The sequence below is a fragment of the Galeopterus variegatus genome, unplaced genomic scaffold, assembly GCF_000696425.1.
Source record: "Galeopterus variegatus unplaced genomic scaffold, G_variegatus-3.0.2 Scaffold1841, whole genome shotgun sequence".
Lineage (NCBI taxonomy): Eukaryota > Metazoa > Chordata > Mammalia > Dermoptera > Cynocephalidae > Galeopterus > Galeopterus variegatus.
The window spans coordinates 282,743-299,253 of record NW_007727952.1 but is presented as its reverse complement, the minus strand read 5'-3'; the positions used below and the strand labels follow the sequence as shown (position 1 = coordinate 299,253).

The 16,511-nt window shown below is 46.2% G+C and overlaps 1 protein-coding gene across 2 annotated transcripts in view; it reads left to right on the top strand.

Annotated features, from left to right (window-relative positions):
* Nucleotides 1-8,839, top strand: part of C1S (complement component 1, s subcomponent) — a 34,582-nt gene extending 25,743 nt beyond the window's left edge. For both annotated transcript variants that reach the window (XM_008579253.1, XM_008579252.1), the window contains exons 2-12: nt 718-864; nt 1,114-1,321; nt 1,537-1,714; nt 2,545-2,670; nt 3,138-3,337; nt 3,543-3,696; nt 4,071-4,186; nt 4,709-4,787; nt 5,320-5,448; nt 6,243-6,317; nt 7,660-8,839. In XM_008579253.1, coding sequence (XP_008577475.1) covers nt 860-864; nt 1,114-1,321; nt 1,537-1,714; nt 2,545-2,670; nt 3,138-3,337; nt 3,543-3,696; nt 4,071-4,186; nt 4,709-4,787; nt 5,320-5,448; nt 6,243-6,317; nt 7,660-8,459 — 2,070 coding nt within the window. In that variant the 5' untranslated portion in view covers nt 718-859 and the 3' untranslated portion in view covers nt 8,460-8,839. The remainder of the gene's footprint in view (nt 1-717; nt 865-1,113; nt 1,322-1,536; nt 1,715-2,544; nt 2,671-3,137; nt 3,338-3,542; nt 3,697-4,070; nt 4,187-4,708; nt 4,788-5,319; nt 5,449-6,242; nt 6,318-7,659) is intronic.
* The last annotated feature ends 7,672 nt before the right edge of the window (nt 8,840-16,511 follow it).

Here is a 16,511-nt window from a genome sequence, read left to right as displayed (position 1 = left end):
CGGTTTCTCTTAGGCTAACCCTGTCCACCCGCGACTTCATCCCACTTCCTGCCATGGTTTTCAGGGTTAAAAACAGCTTTGGCCAGACTTTTCTAGGAACTGTGGGAAGATGTCTTGTCTTTTTAGTACAGGAAAAAAACAAAGCAAAACCAAATGCAACCCTGGAAAGCTAATGTAGGACATTTCCTTTCCTTTCCTTTTGTTTCTCGCCATTCAGCAGCCCCTTGTCCCCACGCGACCCTGCCTCGGTGGGACGCACTTCCCTTCAGAGCACTTCTCCCAGGGCTCTGCCTTCCCCTGATGAGAGAGGCTCAGCCCTGTCAGCCATCCCCGGGCAGCAACAGAAATACCTGCGATGACGAATGTAGCAGACAGCGGGGTTGCCGTGACAAGGGGATCATTGTAAAAGAGGAGGGAGAACTGCCCTAGGCGGGTGGTCACAATGGGCAGAGGCTCCTGCAGACCTGCTGGAAATGGGGATACTGTACTGAGAGGGCTGGAGAGAGACGGAGAGTTGGGGGGGAGGGGAAGAGGCAAACTGGAAGAAAGTACTCATTTCTTTGGAGAAAAACTGGGAGAGGTCCAGAGAAGGATAAGATTTAGTTCCAGTCGAGGAAATTAGTTGAAGTCAGAGCAGGGAGGGTGTGAGAGGCCAGGGGTCACATGATGACGATGAGTGATATGGCATTGTTTAACCTGTGTGTTGTTCTCACAAAGGTGACACTGAGCCCCAGGTGACCCCTCACCACCAAAGCAGGTGCCTGTATTTGTCGGACAAATACGGCCAGGCCTGCCACCACCTTAGCTCCAAAGTCCGGAGGTGCAGAGTCCGCTCAGCAGGACAGACAAACCGCCAGAGATGTGGTAAGTGACCTGAGGTCTACAGAAATGTCCGTGGACTGCATTGCCTTCATCTTATTAAGAAAAGGGCTTAGATTTGAAGTCTGGTTTGGGGGCTGGCCGAGGCCTTTCCTTGATTCCGACCTGAGATTGTCTTCTGCGGCCGCTGACTGCCCTTCACCTTTCCTCTCCTCCTCCCTGGGATGGATGCTGGAGTTCTGCGCTGGGCCGATGCTATCGAGGGCACCCCCCTCTCTATGACTTTTTTTTCAGGTGCATTGTCCTGTTGTCCCTTTTGGCATGGGTTTGTGCTGAGCCTACCATGTACGGGGAGATCCTGTCCCCTAGCTACCCTCAGGCATACCCCAATGAGATAGAGAAAACTTGGGAGATAGAAGTTCCTGAAGGGTACGGGATTCACCTGTACTTCACCCATCTGGACATAGAGCTGTCAGAGAACTGTGCGTACGACTCAGTGCAGGTATGCTAGCAGCATGTAAAGGATGCGCGGGGAGGGCCGGGCCTGGGCTGGTGGGTGAGAAGGACGTTGGACGAGTGCACAGGCATTGAGTGAACTGGAGTCAAACAGTCCTAAGGGGGTAAAAACCCTACTCTCTCTGTCCCTTTTTCTCTTACCTCCATGCAAACATATTATCCTTTCCTAGCTTTTTTTTTTTTTTTTGACTCTTCTCTTAGATAACGTCAGGAGGCATTGAAGAAGGGAAGCTCTGTGGAAAGAGGACGAGCAAGAACCCCAATTCCCCAATTGTGGAAGAGTTCCGAGTACTGTACAATAAATTGCAGGTGACATTTAAGTCAGACTTCTCCAATGAAGAGCGTTTTACTGGGTTTGCTGCATACTATGTTGCCATAGGTAAGGCTCACCCTTATGTATATGCTATATTGATTAGAAGCTAAAAGATTAGAAGCAGGAAAAACACTGAGCTACACATTGAATGACTCTGGATTCTGTTCATAACTCTTACAAAGTGTTGACTTGGCTGGATCTGTCTATGAATCACGTCTGTGAAATTCAAACACATGATCACATCTTAGTGATGATGATGATAATGGTAATAATACATAATAAACAGTAATTTAATGAGAACCACCACAAATTGGGTACTGTATTAAGATTTTTTCTTACCTCTATTAACATAATCTTTACCTCAACCCTTCGAAGTAGGTATTATTATCTCTGTATAAAGATAAGCAAAGTAAGAATGAAGAATGTTAATAACTTGCCGACAATCACCCAAGAAATATATGTCATTCAAACCTTCAGATTCTGGGTTTCTACATCTATCTCTAGGTTAAAATGAAGTTAGAAATCTCATAAAGCCAGACTATTGTTTAGATTTGATGGGATAAATTAATGAACGTTACTAATTCTTCCTCCCTGCAGAAGACATCATCATCGTGTTTAACCAGCAGCATGTTGTCTCAAGCTGAAATGCTCTCTGTGCAAGACTCAAGGGTCTTTGGCGTTGAGAGCTCCCCTGTAGTGGTGTAATGGTAGGGGCCAACTCTGGAATCATAGTTTAGGAGTGTAATAGAGAATCATACCACCTGGAAATAGGGGTCCTGAGGGTCTTCAAGCAACAGACCTTTCCTACTTTTTCTTACCCTTGTAGTTTTGGCTTTAACCTCATTCTTCCTTCTAGATCATTGTCCTTGACCTTGATCTCTCTCTACCCTTTGTAGATGTAAATGAATGTGCAGATTTTGCAGATGCCCCTTGTAGCCACTTCTGCAACAACTTCATTGGTGGTTACTTCTGCTCCTGCCCCCCAGAATACTTCCTCCATGATGATATGAGGAATTGTGGAGGTAAGATTGGCATCAAGGGGGGTGCATGTTCCCTGGGATCTGGAATAGGTGGAGGCCTCAGAAAGGGCTGTGACCATCCTTCCAATTTTGATTAGGCCCAGCCTTTGTTTTGTATCTATTGTTAGTCACTCATAAACTGAAAGGGGCCCACAAGAGAGGAGGAAGATAAGGCTACAGTGTAAAGTTAGTTGTAGAGAAATAGATGCCTGTGAAGAGTCTGCCTGAGGCCATTCATAACCGCAAAAGACTCCATCATAAGCAAAGTGATGGAAACCTACCGGGCACTGGATTCTCTGCTGATGTGGACTGGGTGTGCAATTGCTCCAGTGGGCTCCAGGCAGGGCATGAATCCCAGGCTAGTTTGAATGGAGGCCTGTTAGTTTATGAGAGAAGGGATCATAGAATAGGGCAGAAACTCCTCTGCTTGACCCTATGTTTGATTCCCCCTTTCTCTGTCTTTCCCTTAGTCAATTGCACCGGGGATGTATTCACTACACTGATTGGGGAGATTGCAAGTCCCAACTATCCCAATCCATACCCAGAGAACTCAAGGTGTGAATACCAGATCCTGCTGGAGGAGGGGTTCCAAGTGGTGGTGACCATGAGGAGAGAAGACTTTGACGTGGAACCAGCTGATTCAGAAGGGAACTGCCCTGACAGTTTAGTTGTGCGTGATGGATGATTAATTTCCTCTCCCCCTCCCCCAACTTCAAGACTTCTTCTTGAAGACAAAGTTATCTTTCCTCCTGCCCCTTCTTTTTTTTACTCATTTTATGTTACATTTATTCCCTTTCTTATTTTCATCTCCTCCATTTTACCTCTTTCCTTTAGTTCTTTCTCTCTTCTGATTTCATCATTTTGTTTCCTTTCAGTTTGTTACAAGGGATAAGCAATTTGGTCCTTACTGTGGTAATGGATTCCCTGGGCCACTAAATATTGAAACCAAGAGTAATGCTGTTGATATCATATTTCAAACTGACCTCACAGAGCAACAAAAGGGCTGGAAACTTCGTTACCACGCAGATCGTGAGTAACCTAAGAGTGTCTCTTTGGTTGGTTCTGCCGAAGTCCTTGGACAATGTAGAAGCAAAAGAGATAGATTGTTATACAGCGAGAAAGCTGAGATCCTGCACTTCCTCAGGAAGATCTAAACCTGTTAATGGCTTCTAGAAATGCCTCAGCTTCTGGTAATCTTTCACCTACACCTGAGAACGCAGACAACTTGGGGGTGGTTAGTTAGTAATGCCACATTATTTTAGACATCTGCCATATTGAAATGTTAGGCATCAGGACTGAGGACAACTGAATGATTTTAGAAAGTGTGAGAATAATGTGATAGAATACAGTCTTCAATTGTATAGTAAGTGTTTTTTTCTGCTCCAACCTCTGTTCTTCCTAAGCAATCCCCTGTCCTAAAGAAGTCACCGCCAATTCTGTTTGGGAGCCTGAGAAGGCAAAATACGTATTTAAAGATGTGGTGAAGATAAGCTGTCTGGATGGGTTTGAAGTTGTGCAGGTGAAGTACCATTTGGGCTTCTGCCTAATCCCTGGCCCCAGATCAGGGGGAGCGTACTGAAATCGTCCAGTGGTTTCCCCAGCGTCCTTGTTTGATCGTTTGAAGTTGTGCAGGTGAAGTACCATTTGGGCTTCTGCCTAATCCCTGGCCCCAGATCAGAGGGAGCGTACTGAAATCGTCCAGTGGTTTCCCCAGCGTCCTTGTTTGATCGCGGTGTTACACCTTTTCCATAAATAGAACAGCTCAGGACTTTAGTCCTTCCTTGTGAATCTTGGAGCCCCTGGGCCAGCTTGGCATTTCCGTTCTCCCTTCAGTCTTCCGGGGGAAGGGGAGCTGATCTGCTGGGGCAAAGTCATCTTTCAGCCCCAACTTCTGGGTACTTTAGGTCATTCTGCTAAGATGTTCCCAAGCTTCTTGTGATGAGGACTCCTCATTGAGTCAAGGCCAGAGATCCATTCTGGTTTTGTTTTAGTTTCCCATACCTCTCTTTATATACTCATGGTGATGTCCATTATTCTACAGGGACATGTTGGCTTGACATCTTTCTATTCTACTTGTCAAAGCAATGGAAAGTGGAGTAATTCCAAACTGAAATGTCAACGTACGTGTCTCCTCAAAGTGGAACTCTTTTTTTTTTTTTTTCTTCCAAAGGGAATTGAAAGATCAGCACATCAAAATTCAAGTGCATGGTTTCCTCTTAGGCTTCTGAGAGAATGGGTTGGGTTTTTTAAAGGAAGCCAGTCAGGGAGGCTTTTCTATTCTCAGCCTTGATCGGGTCTCAGGCCAGTTACACTAGCAGGTTTCTTCCAAAGAAAGGGGCTGTGAGATTGGCAGAGTTAATAGCCCCATGTGGGTGTGTTTCTGGCCTTCACAGGGGCCTCCACCAACCACTGAAAACCTGCTTGCTCTTAGTAGTTTCCAAGGAGCCATCTGAATTGGCAGATCTCAATGGGCTGGAGAGTTGAGTGATGCCGGTTGGAGAGGATGGCCGCAGAGAGGCTGGTGTGGGGAGATTCATCCCAGATATGCTTATGGATATGGGGTGGGGAAGGAGTGAGGATGAAACTGACCCCGTGACTCTTCCTGGGAGGAAGGGCTGTCCTGACCATCAATCTACTGCCTTACTCCTGTAGCTGTGGACTGCGGCGCTCCTGAACCCATCCAGAATGGTAAAGCCGAAGATCCAGAAAGTACTTTATTTGGTTCTGTCATTCAGTACACTTGTGAGGAGCCATATTACTTCATGGAGAACGAGGAAGGTGGTAGGTGTCTTCTACCGGGGAAGAGAGAGAGTGAGTGAAGTACTGGAGGGTGAATAGCACAATCTTACTGGGTTGGACAGAGTTTGGAGAGAAATTAGGGAGATGGGACAAACATTGTTTGTCCTCTTGGCTCAGCCAAAGGATACAGTTTTCTTTTCTTTTCTTTTTTTCTTTTTTCCTTTTTTTCAAAAGATGACCAGTAAGGGATCTTAACCCTTGACTTGGTGTGGTCAGCATCACGCTCTCCCGAGGGAGCCACGGGCCGGCCCTAGGATACAGTTTTCATATGGGTCAGAGGATATTCTCTAGAATCATTCTTGGGAATCATAGAGGCCAGCAACTCAGCGTTGCAACCACAGCAGGCATTCCCTACAGCATCCATTTCGTATGGCTATCTACCTTTTGACCAATGAGTTCATGTAGAACCATGGCTCTGAAGACCTGTTTTCTTGATGTAGCAGCCTTGGTGGTGTTGGATGAGGACCAGTATGTCCCACTACATTGCTTTTAATTTAATTTAATTTTGTTTTGTTTTGTTTTAGTTTATTTTCCCAGCTGAAGCACTTTTCCAATCTCTACCATAACCCTTCTTCCTTCTGCTTTGGGGATTTTTTTCCTTCCTTGGCAGGAGAAAGGTCCGAGGGGTTGTTTGGGGAATGTTCTCGAGATTTTTTTCAGGCTGATTTGATCTGATCCCCTACTCAAATCCTCATGCTGAGGCTCTGCATGAATGGGGGAATGGAAGAGAGAAGGTGTGGTGGTAAGTGTGACCTGTGTGCCTTCTGCTGTTCCAGGAAAGTACTTCTGTGCTGCTAATGGGAGCTGGGTGAATGAGGAGCTGGGCACAGAGCTGCCAAAATGTGTTCCAGGTAATGAGGGCTTAGGCTTGGGAAGAGATCATAGCCACAGGTGCAGCTAAATGGGGAGTCACCTTCTGAAAGTAGCTGTAATCCTCTTGGGAAAGGCCTTAACAGTCTCCAGAGTCTAGCTCAGTGAGGTAACACTGGGCTGGGGGCCTGCCAGGGCCTTGGGGGATTCCCTCATCCACACTGAGTCAGGCCAATTGAAAGGAATAGAAAAGTCAGCCAGTGGCCGTTGGTGTCAGAGTCAGGGCCACTTAGGTCTGGTAATGTAGATGCAGTAAGTGGATATGGAATTGCTAAAAACAAGGCCTGAGCTGAGAGTGAAGAATCAACACTCAGGAGCAAGACTAGTCGAATAGCCTAGTTATTACGGTAATAGTCTATGTGGCAACAAGATATAGAGGAATACAATAAGTGGTATAGGGGATGTAGGAAGATCAGGGTGCACTATAAGAAGGCACTGGGGCAAAACCAGAATAACAGTAATGACCTTGGTAATAACAGCAGTGTTACTGAGAGCTAGGGACTCAGCTAATTTGTTGCATTTATTATCTTATTCACACCCCTGTAACAATCCTGTGAGGCAGGTGTAATTGGTACCATTTTACGGATGAATGCATTGAGTGCAAGTTCACAGTTAGCAAGTGGCAGGGATGGGCTTTGAACTGAGGTCTGTCTGGGTCCAAAGCCCTTTATGCTCAACTAGTCCATTTAGGCTGTCTAGCAAGGGGTGGAAGTAAGCCCCGTCATGTGAAATTCAGTTGTTCCCAGTGATGGCAAAGCGATCATTCCTGGATCCAGTCAACAGGGAGTCAGACCGAAGAAGGGAACCCTCTCTTTCCTCTATTTCCTTGGTTGACCTGTGAGTTACTAGGAGGGACTGAGGTGCAACTAGGAGTTCAGTAAAAAAGGGGATAGGGTTTGATGTGGGCATCAGTAGAAAGTAGAAGGCTTGCTTCCTCCACCACCTGGGTGAGAAAAGTTTCCCAGCACTGGCTCCCCGCTGGGCTCCTGGCACGTGCTGAGCCTGGGGGTGAAGTGTGCCTCTAGAGGGGCTGGGAGGCAGGCTGTGGGTAGTGTGAGGCACTCGCTCATTTGGACTCCAATTGACACACTGCCTCCGTTTAACCATCCCACCCACGAGGCTGCATGTGGCACTGGCAGAGTGGCATGTTTAGGTAAGGCCAGGATGAGTCAGGTATGGAGATGGCTGACAAAACAGGGTTGACTAGATCATGCTAGAGAACTCTGCAGCCCAGCAGGTAAAAGCGTCTGAGTGGTTGGAGGATCGATGGGAGGCCAGCATCGTTTCCTGCTCCCTCTCCACCTTGTCCTTGTTCCTTCCTAGTCTGCGGAGTTCCCAGTGAGCCCTTTGTACAAAAACAGAGGATATTTGGAGGATCTGAGGCAAAGATTGAAAATTTCCCCTGGCAAGTCTTCTTTCAGAACCCCAGGGCTGGTGGGGCTCTCATTGATGAGAACTGGGTGTTGACGGCTGCCCACGTCGTGGAGGGGATCTCTGAACCAACAATGTATGTTGGCTCTACCTCGGTGCGCACCTCAGCTCAGAAGGATGCCCAGTTGCTCTCTGTTGAACGTGTGATTATTCATCCAGGCTGGAAATTGCTGGGTGACCCAAACTCACGAACAAATTTTGATAATGACATTGCACTGGTGCAGCTGAAAGACCCTGTGAAAATGGGACCTACTGTCTCCCCCATCTGCCTGCCGGGCACCTCTTCAGAATACGATCTGTCAGATGGAGACCTGGGACTGATCTCAGGCTGGGGCCGAACAGAGAAAAGAGATCATGTGATCAGACTCAGAGGGGCAAGGTTACCTGTAGCCTCTTTAGCAAAGTGCCAAGAGGTGAAACCAGAAAATCATAAGGTGGACACACATGCCTTCGTTTTCACTAATAACATGATCTGTGCTGGAGGACCAAAGGGCGTTGATAGTTGTGAAGGGGACAGTGGTGGGGCCTTTGCTGTAGTGGACCCCAGTGAAGGGAACTCCAAATTCTATGTAGCTGGCGTGGTGTCCTGGGGACCCAAGTGTGGGACCTATGGGCTCTACACGCGGGTGAAGAACTATGTTGACTGGATAAGAAAAACTGTGCAGGAAAATAGTACCCCCCATGAGGACTAGTCTGTACATATACCACCAGCCTCTGCCAGGGTTATGACCAGTCACTGCTTTCAGTTCCTCACAGTATTCCTATTGTTTTCACCATGACTGAGAGAAGACATAGGAGAATGATTTTAAATGAACTTGATCGTCGAGATACCTGGCTGGAGGTAGAGTTGGACCACAGAGTTGTGCTGGTCCTTCACTTGTGGTCTGAATCTGTGCAGTCCTCTCCCCTGAATTCCTGTTATAGATGACATGGGGGGAGGGCTCTCCTACCTTGCACTGTTCCACAGAAATACCTTAATTTTTTGTGTCTTCTTTACCTGTTTGAAATTACATTTACTTTGTCATTTTCAGTGTCCATTATCTACTTACAATAAAGCATATTTACCACACAATACGGCCGATTTACCTTATTCCACATCAAGACCTTGGAATCATGGAAGGGAACTGGGATGACAGGCTATTGTGTCGTGGAATTCAGGCATCTAGCAACTAATATTTAATTGTCATGAGAACAGGGATTTCACCTTTTCTCCTCTCTTCCACCTGAGATTTTACTGAATATTGTGGATTAGCATGAATATCACCAACACAAGGCACCAAATTCTGCTTTTAAAACTCATGAAACGTACATGAACCTCATTCAGAAGTCCACATACAACAGCTAGAATTGGCTGTTTAAAATCTTCTTTATAAATTTTTTCAAAATGTCACCTGAAAATTAATTTTCCTTTAGTACTCATTTGTATAATGCAATATTATAACTTTATAAAAAAGAAATACCAAAGAAATTCAGCATGCTCTTGTCTGCTTTCCTGGTGGTTTTGAGCAATTTGTCAGCCAGGCAGCAATGTCTTCTCTAGGATGAACTCTGTACCAAGATGTCATCGCTGAAAGTCCCAGAGAGGATGGACAGAAAGACTCTCCCTTCTATTTTCTAGGGGAAGGAAAATTAAAGAAAAAAAAAACCTCCTCCTCAAAGAATGATTAGTGATAAAAAAAAATGTCCACAGAATGGAGACTTAGCATCTTTTAAACTGAGGACAAGAGATCTATCTTAGGATGGTGGTTGCCCTAAAAGGGTGTTTAACGAAAGCTGAGGACTGAGAATAAGAGTTTATGGGGACTCTGGCCTGTTTGATATGACTCGTGGTTGTTAGGAGGGCATTTTTTATCAGAAGCCAAAAAGGGTGTGTCTGGGGTTCATCAAGAAAGGATTTTGATCTTCCGTAGACCAAGAGGGCAAAATTGAACAGCTGACCCTGTGAACAGCGGAGGGTAAACACATGAAGTAATCAGAAGGACGCTAACTGAGGGGTCTGAAGAATGAAAGGAAATTACCACAGGGAGCCTCTGGAAGGATTATGTCAAGTCAACCAAGCAGCGTAAAGCCATTCCTTAGCTGTGTACCTCAAAACTGCCGCCCCCCACTGCCTGCCATTGCAGGTGCAATGCCATTGACAGTGTGCCCTGGACTACAGTGTTTCGGGTGGGAGAAGTTGGATTCCCCTAGATAAAAAAAGACATGGGAGAAATATTAAGATTTAGAACATGACCCACGATAGACATTTTCCTTCTTATACTTTGGGTTATAGCAAAAAACTAACCTGGAATCTGACATGTGACAGAAAAGGAAGCTCATCCCTTCCAGAGAGAATCTTCAGTCAGTGTGGGCTCTGCCATTGTGGATGGGCTGAGGCTTTGCTGTTGCCTTGTGCAGTATGTTGGATATGGGTTTTGCCTGGCTAGCTGTACTGCAAGATCATTTCTCTTGTGTGAAGGACAGGGAAGGGATCTAAATGAATCATCATCAGAGGCTTCAGAGCTGGGAAGAGATCATCACCGGGGCCTAGAAAGGCTAGAAAGTCATTCATTGTGGCTTAAAGTGTATCAATCACAGTGCCTTGCAAATCACTTGGGAACGTGTGCCTGTTTCATCTGAAACTCAGGAAAAGACTTGACTTATTAAGGTGGATGTATTACCACTTTTCTCTGGTCAGAAGAAAATGGTGGATCAGCAGCTCAAGTCAGGGAGGAAAGACAGTGCCCGGTGGTCAAGAGGACATGGTGAGAAGGAACCTAGTTGAAACTGGAGCAGCCCAGAAGGGGCTAGAAGGGATCTGAGACTCTCTAAAGTTGGCTTTACTGCGATTCCTAGAATCAGAAACATATTCTGTGGAAATGTGACTTGATATTTTCTGCATATCTGTTCTTTTTTGAAAAATTAAAAGTATGAAAAAAGTTTATTTTTAATTTTGATCAAATCCATAAACTCTGCCATTATTTGTTTATGATGGTTTAACCCCCACCCCCCAAAATATAGATTCACAGGAAGTTGCAAAGACAGTACAGACAGGAGCTGTGTACCCTTCACCAGTTTCCCCCAATGGTTACATCTGATGTAACTAGCACAGTAGCAAAACCAGGAAGCATATATTGATGGTACAATCTGTGTGCATAGCTTTGTGCCATTTTATCGAACGTTCATGTAACCACCACTGCAGTCAAGATACAGAACTATTTCATCACCACGAAGATCTCCCCCATGCTACCTCTTTATAGTCACGCCCTTTTCTTTTTTACTTTACCTCGCAATTGCAAAAAGATACTTTTGAATGATCCAGCTTCCGTCAGTTGTGCTAAGAGGATCAAGGGAGATGGAGTTTGGGTATGGCCACCCTTGAGCCAGAGGAAGGGGAGACTGGTTATATGGGAAAGGGTACAGAAGTTGTGGCAACAGGAACCACAGTGGGGAACCCCCAAGGGGGAGCATAAATCTACAGGGAGAGACCCCTAATGGACTTTGTTTCCTGGGGGTGCAGGTTCTGTTTTAAAAAATCTCTACCCCTCACTTGGGTAGAGTGTGGTGCTAATAACACCAAGTTCAAGGGTTTGGATCCTCATACAAGGCCAGCCACCAAAAAAAAAAAAAAAAAAAAATCCCTCTACAAGGGAATACAAAAGGACACAAAGACCAGGAACTGCCAGCAAGGAGCTCATTCTAATTTCAACTACTGTACTGTGTCTGATCTTCAAATAGGCTGTTTGCAATCTGTATTTCCCTTTATGTTTAATGTGGAAGCAAGTTATTTCTTCTGTCTTCATTGCTTGGGACTGAGTGTGAAATATTTTTGACATAATATGTATCTGCCTATTCATGGCTAAAAAACCATGTTTCTTGCTCTTAGACAGAAACCAGGAAGAACCTAAGGTTTCTGATGGAGTTTGGATGTGTTGTCCCCTCCAAAACTCATGTGGAAATCTGATCCCCAATGTGGCAGTGTTGGAAACTGATTGGGTCATGGGGGCGGATCCCTCATGAATGGATTAATGCTCTCCCTGGGGGAGGGGGGGTTAATGAGTGAGATCTCGCTTTGTTAGTTCCCGCGAGAGCTTGTTGTTTATAGGACCCTGGCACCTCCTCTCTGTCTCTCTCTTGCTTCCTCTCACCATGTGATCTGCTTGTACCCGCCGGCTGCCTGCCACTTTCCACCATGAGTAGAAGCAGCCTGAGGCCTGTGCCAGATGCAGCTGTCCCAGAATCATAAGCCAAATAAACCTCTTTCCTTTATAAATTACCCAGTCTCAGTTATTTCTGTTATAGCAACACAAAACGGACTAAAACAGTTTCCAAAAGGAAATAAAAGAGGAAGGTTAGAATAGCAATTCATAGAAGCTGAGACAAAAGCAAAAAAACGCCTGTGTACATGTTGGAGGGAAAACTAAGGATAAAAGAGGAACAGAATCCTGGGGCCTCTGGAGGCTAGAGTTCTCAGGCCTGAGTAGGCCTGGAAGAAGACCCAGAAGGGAGAATTTGGTTTTCTCATGGAACCAAGCAGAGGCTGTGAGCGTGGGGAAGGACTGAACCCAAGAGGCTGGCCAGAAATGCCCCATGAGAGAATTTGGAAAGCATTAATCACCTAGGTTGGGCCTGGGTGAACTCTATCTGCTCTGGGGAGTCCCTACTTGTGACACTACTTATGTAGGAAACTTTCTCCAGCAATTTATGCAGTCGTCTCTGTTTGTCTAAGGTGGCCCTAGTCCTTCGAACCTCCTTGCCTGACCTTGGTTGCTCTCCCGCCCCCCTTTCGGCATCCTGAGCTGTCCCACTGTCCTCGTTTATCCTCCAGTGCAAATGGATATGTCAGCTCATCAGGCTGACTGTGAAGATTTGAAGGACTTTTGCTCCTTATTAATGGCATTTCAATGCTCAGCCAGAAATGGGAGGAATTATTTGGGAGGAGGGAGCTTAAAATTGTCATGGTACCTTACAAATCATACTACTCCTCTGTCCCTATACCTTTCACGATAGTAGTACTTTTTTGTTGCATTGTATCAGATTGTCTGAAAGGTGTGTTGGGAGGGAAAAAGTGGTAAAAGTGGGTGATTCCAAGGTGACAGTCACAAAGAAGGATCCTGCCCTTTGACTGTGGATGTTAAGACTGCGAGGTACCAGGAGGACGTCTCCCCAGTGTAGCTTACAATGTGCCTTACCCTGTGTTAAGCCTGTTACATGTATTATCTCATTTATATCTTCAGTATTTGTATGAGATTGAAAGTACTATTACCCCCACATCATGAGGAAGAAAGGGAGGCTCAGAAAGGTTAAGTAACGTGGTAAGAGGCCATGGGTGGAAAGTGGCCGGACAGCCTGAGCCCAGAGCCAACTCTCTGAATCCCTGTGCGCTCCTGCGGGTCTCTCGATCGGTGACTCTTCATTCCTTGGGGCATGGCAGCATCATCCACTGTCCCCCTCTTCTCTAGGCTGTTTGGTCTTGAAGCTTGTGTCGTCAGCCCCCATCACCCAGGTCTACTTGTTGTGCTCATCTCCTAGAGCCTGGTCGTTCTCCTGACGTCTCCGTGGTCTTGCTTTCTGCTTCACTGTCATCCTGACTGTTCCTGTCTTATTTTTGGCAATCTCCATGTACACACAGGTGATTCTTCTACAACTTTGGCCTTGCAGGTCCATGAGATCTTCTCTGCCAACAGTCTTATCTTCCACCCTATGTCAGGCACACGCTCCATGGTCATGCCTAGGTAGGTTTTATCATTACCAATAACCAATAATCTCAGTTTCACACATCCCAGTCTGTTGCTAGCACCTCCTGTCTTTCCGGGGTGCTTCCTATAGGGCTGCACTTCCCATATCCCACAGTACCAGACACCCAGTATGTGAACCCCACAGCACACTTATTGCCTCGATCTCCTCTTTACTTAGCTTGAATTCCATACCACGGCGCTCTTGCATCCGCCTTGGACTCCCTCGCCCTTCGATGGTTTCGGTATACTCACGCGACAAAATCGAACCCTGCCTGCCATAAATACGCCTGTTTTGGTTCTGTTGCTGGTGTCGGGGGACACACAACCGATCTCACACAACCGTCTCAAAAAAGGTGACTTTCACGAAAGATCAACTGTGTTACTTTTAGTTCATGACCATGAATCTCAGGTGGACCCTTAATGCTCCCAGGTGATCAAAATTCCCTAATCCATTCTCAATCCCTCTGTCCTAGATGACTATTTAGTTCTCTTCTCAAAATCCCAAACCTTCTCTGTCCTTACTTTCAGTTGATGATCTTATTTTTTACTGCACCAAGACAAATGAAGCAGAGGCCCATGCACTTGTGCCGTCCTGCCCACTGGGACACTAGCGTCCGGTCCCTTACACGGCGTGTGGCCACGGATAGCCGGTCCACGCTCCCCACTGATGCCGTCTCTCCCCAGCCCACCACCATCATTTTCCCTCTCTCCTGTACAGTTCCCATCAGTATATGAACATAGTGTTAATCCTCTAATCTTTAAACAAATGTCTCCTGACCACAGTTCCCCCAGCAGCTGGCCCTATTTCCTTGTTTCCTTATGCAGCAAATTTCTTAAAATAATTGATTATACTCTGTCTCCAGTTCCTCTTCTGCCACTCTCCTTCCAATTCCAGTCTAGTGTTTGCTCCATTGTTCCATCAAATGGTGCTTTTCTGGGTCACCAGTGACTTCGACATTGCTCTATCCAAGGACCAACCCTCATCTTCATCTCTAGCTTGATGAACTTTCTTTCCTTGGCTTCCGAAATACTGAAATCTCCAGTTTTCCTCCTACCTCCATGATAAGTCTTGGTCAGCGTGGGCCGTACACTTCCTACACAATGTCTTGTGAATTATGAGGGTTTCCATTCTGGCTGGTGGGATCGGGCACTGTTCCCGGCCCTGGTGATTGCGGCCACTCTTCCCCTCAGTGATCCTCTGATGGAGATATTTTTCCCCCACCCGCAGGTAAATTTCCCTTACATGAGTGCTGATCAGCACTCTGCTGGATACTTCCGGGGACCTCCCACCGGGGACCTCCCGCAGATCCCTGCAGGCCTCTCTCTGTGTAGCTTTCTCCTCTCTCACACTCAGTTCTGTGAACTCTAGTGGCCTCGGTTTCCCTAGACTACTGGCCATGTCTCCCCAGGTCAGAGAGCTGACCGAACCCTATCTGAATTTCTCCTTCTGGTGTCTCAGCCTGGAAACTCTCTCAAAGCAATAAACTGGGGTAATTGTAGGGCTCAACCTCTCAGGGATCATTGCCTTTTGCTGCCGATGTCCTGAAAACTGTCGTTTCACATATTTGATTTGTTTGTTGTTGTGGCTGTTTGTTTCAGGAAGGAGGGTCAGTCTGATCCCTGTAACTCCATCTTGGCCCTAATCTAACAGGTGTCTGAAAATCAACGTGCCCCCAAGGGAACTCGACTTTTTCATCAAACCTGCTCCTTTTGTAAAATTCCCCATCCAGTTGACTCCTCTCTTTTTCTCACCCCTCCCCCTCCAGCACACTCCATCAGGAAATCCTTTGGCTTTTCCTTCAGTTTTATCCGTGATCCAACCACTTCTCACCACCTACACTGAACCACCTGAGCTACCATCACTTCTTGCCTGGATTACTGTCGTTGTCATCTAACTGGTCCCATGTATGTATGCCCTTACCCAACTATAGCCTTTCCTCAGTTCAGCAGCCAGAGAGCCTTTCACCACGTAAGTTCCTATTCCCTTGCTCAAAACATTGGCTGCCTTTGCAGCCCCCCAATGGATCAGGCGTGTTCTTGCTTCAGGACCTTTGCCCTGGATATTCCCGCTTCCTGGAATGCTTTTTCTCTATATCTCTTTGTGGGTATAGGGAGAAAAAAATCAAAGCATTTGTTTTCCTAATTCTTTCACTCAACAATCAACACAGAAGACTTCTGTGACCTCTGGTCACCAAGAAGGGTGTGGCGATTTCTCCCCACCAACAACCAATCAGTTCTGCAGTGGACACAGCTGGATGTCCTCTAATTCGACTCAGTTCTGACACCATCTACCTGAAGATAATCAGATCCCACATGTTGAGGGCTCCATTCCTGTATTAGTCCATTTCTGTTGCTTACAACAAAATATCTGGAACTGGGTGATTTATAACAAAAACAAAATTTATTGCTCACAGTTTCTGAGGCTGGGAAATCCAAAGTCCATCTGGTGGTGGCAACAGTGACCAGTGGCCTCACATTGCAAGATGGTGGGAGCAGAGAGAGCAGAGAGAGAGAGTTCCTCATGCACTGTCCTTTCAGAGCCCTCAGAGACACGCCCATGACCACCATTATTAATCCATTCACTATGGCAGGGTCCTACAATCTAATCACCTCTTCAAGGCCTAACCTTTCGATTATCGTAATAGGATTTCCCACCCTTAACAGTTACAGTGGGGATTAAACTTTAGTGAGGTTGCAGGGGTGGGCATCCAATCTACAGCAGTCCCCCAGACTGCCCCCACTTCTGATGCCGGTTGCAAGCCCCAGATTGTTTTAATCTGTGCTTCTGAGCGACCTGCTATAAACTGGGCTTCCCACAACCCCCTCCTTGGGTTTGAAGAATTTGCTAGAATGGTTCACAGAACTCAGGGAAACTCTTACATTTACAGTTTATTACAAAGGATATAAAAGCTTCATTACATAGGCATGATGGATTAAATTATTGGCCATTGGTGATTAACTCAACCTTCAATCCCTCTCTCCTCCCGAGAGGATGGGGGTGGGGTGCGGCTGAAAGTCTCGGTCCTC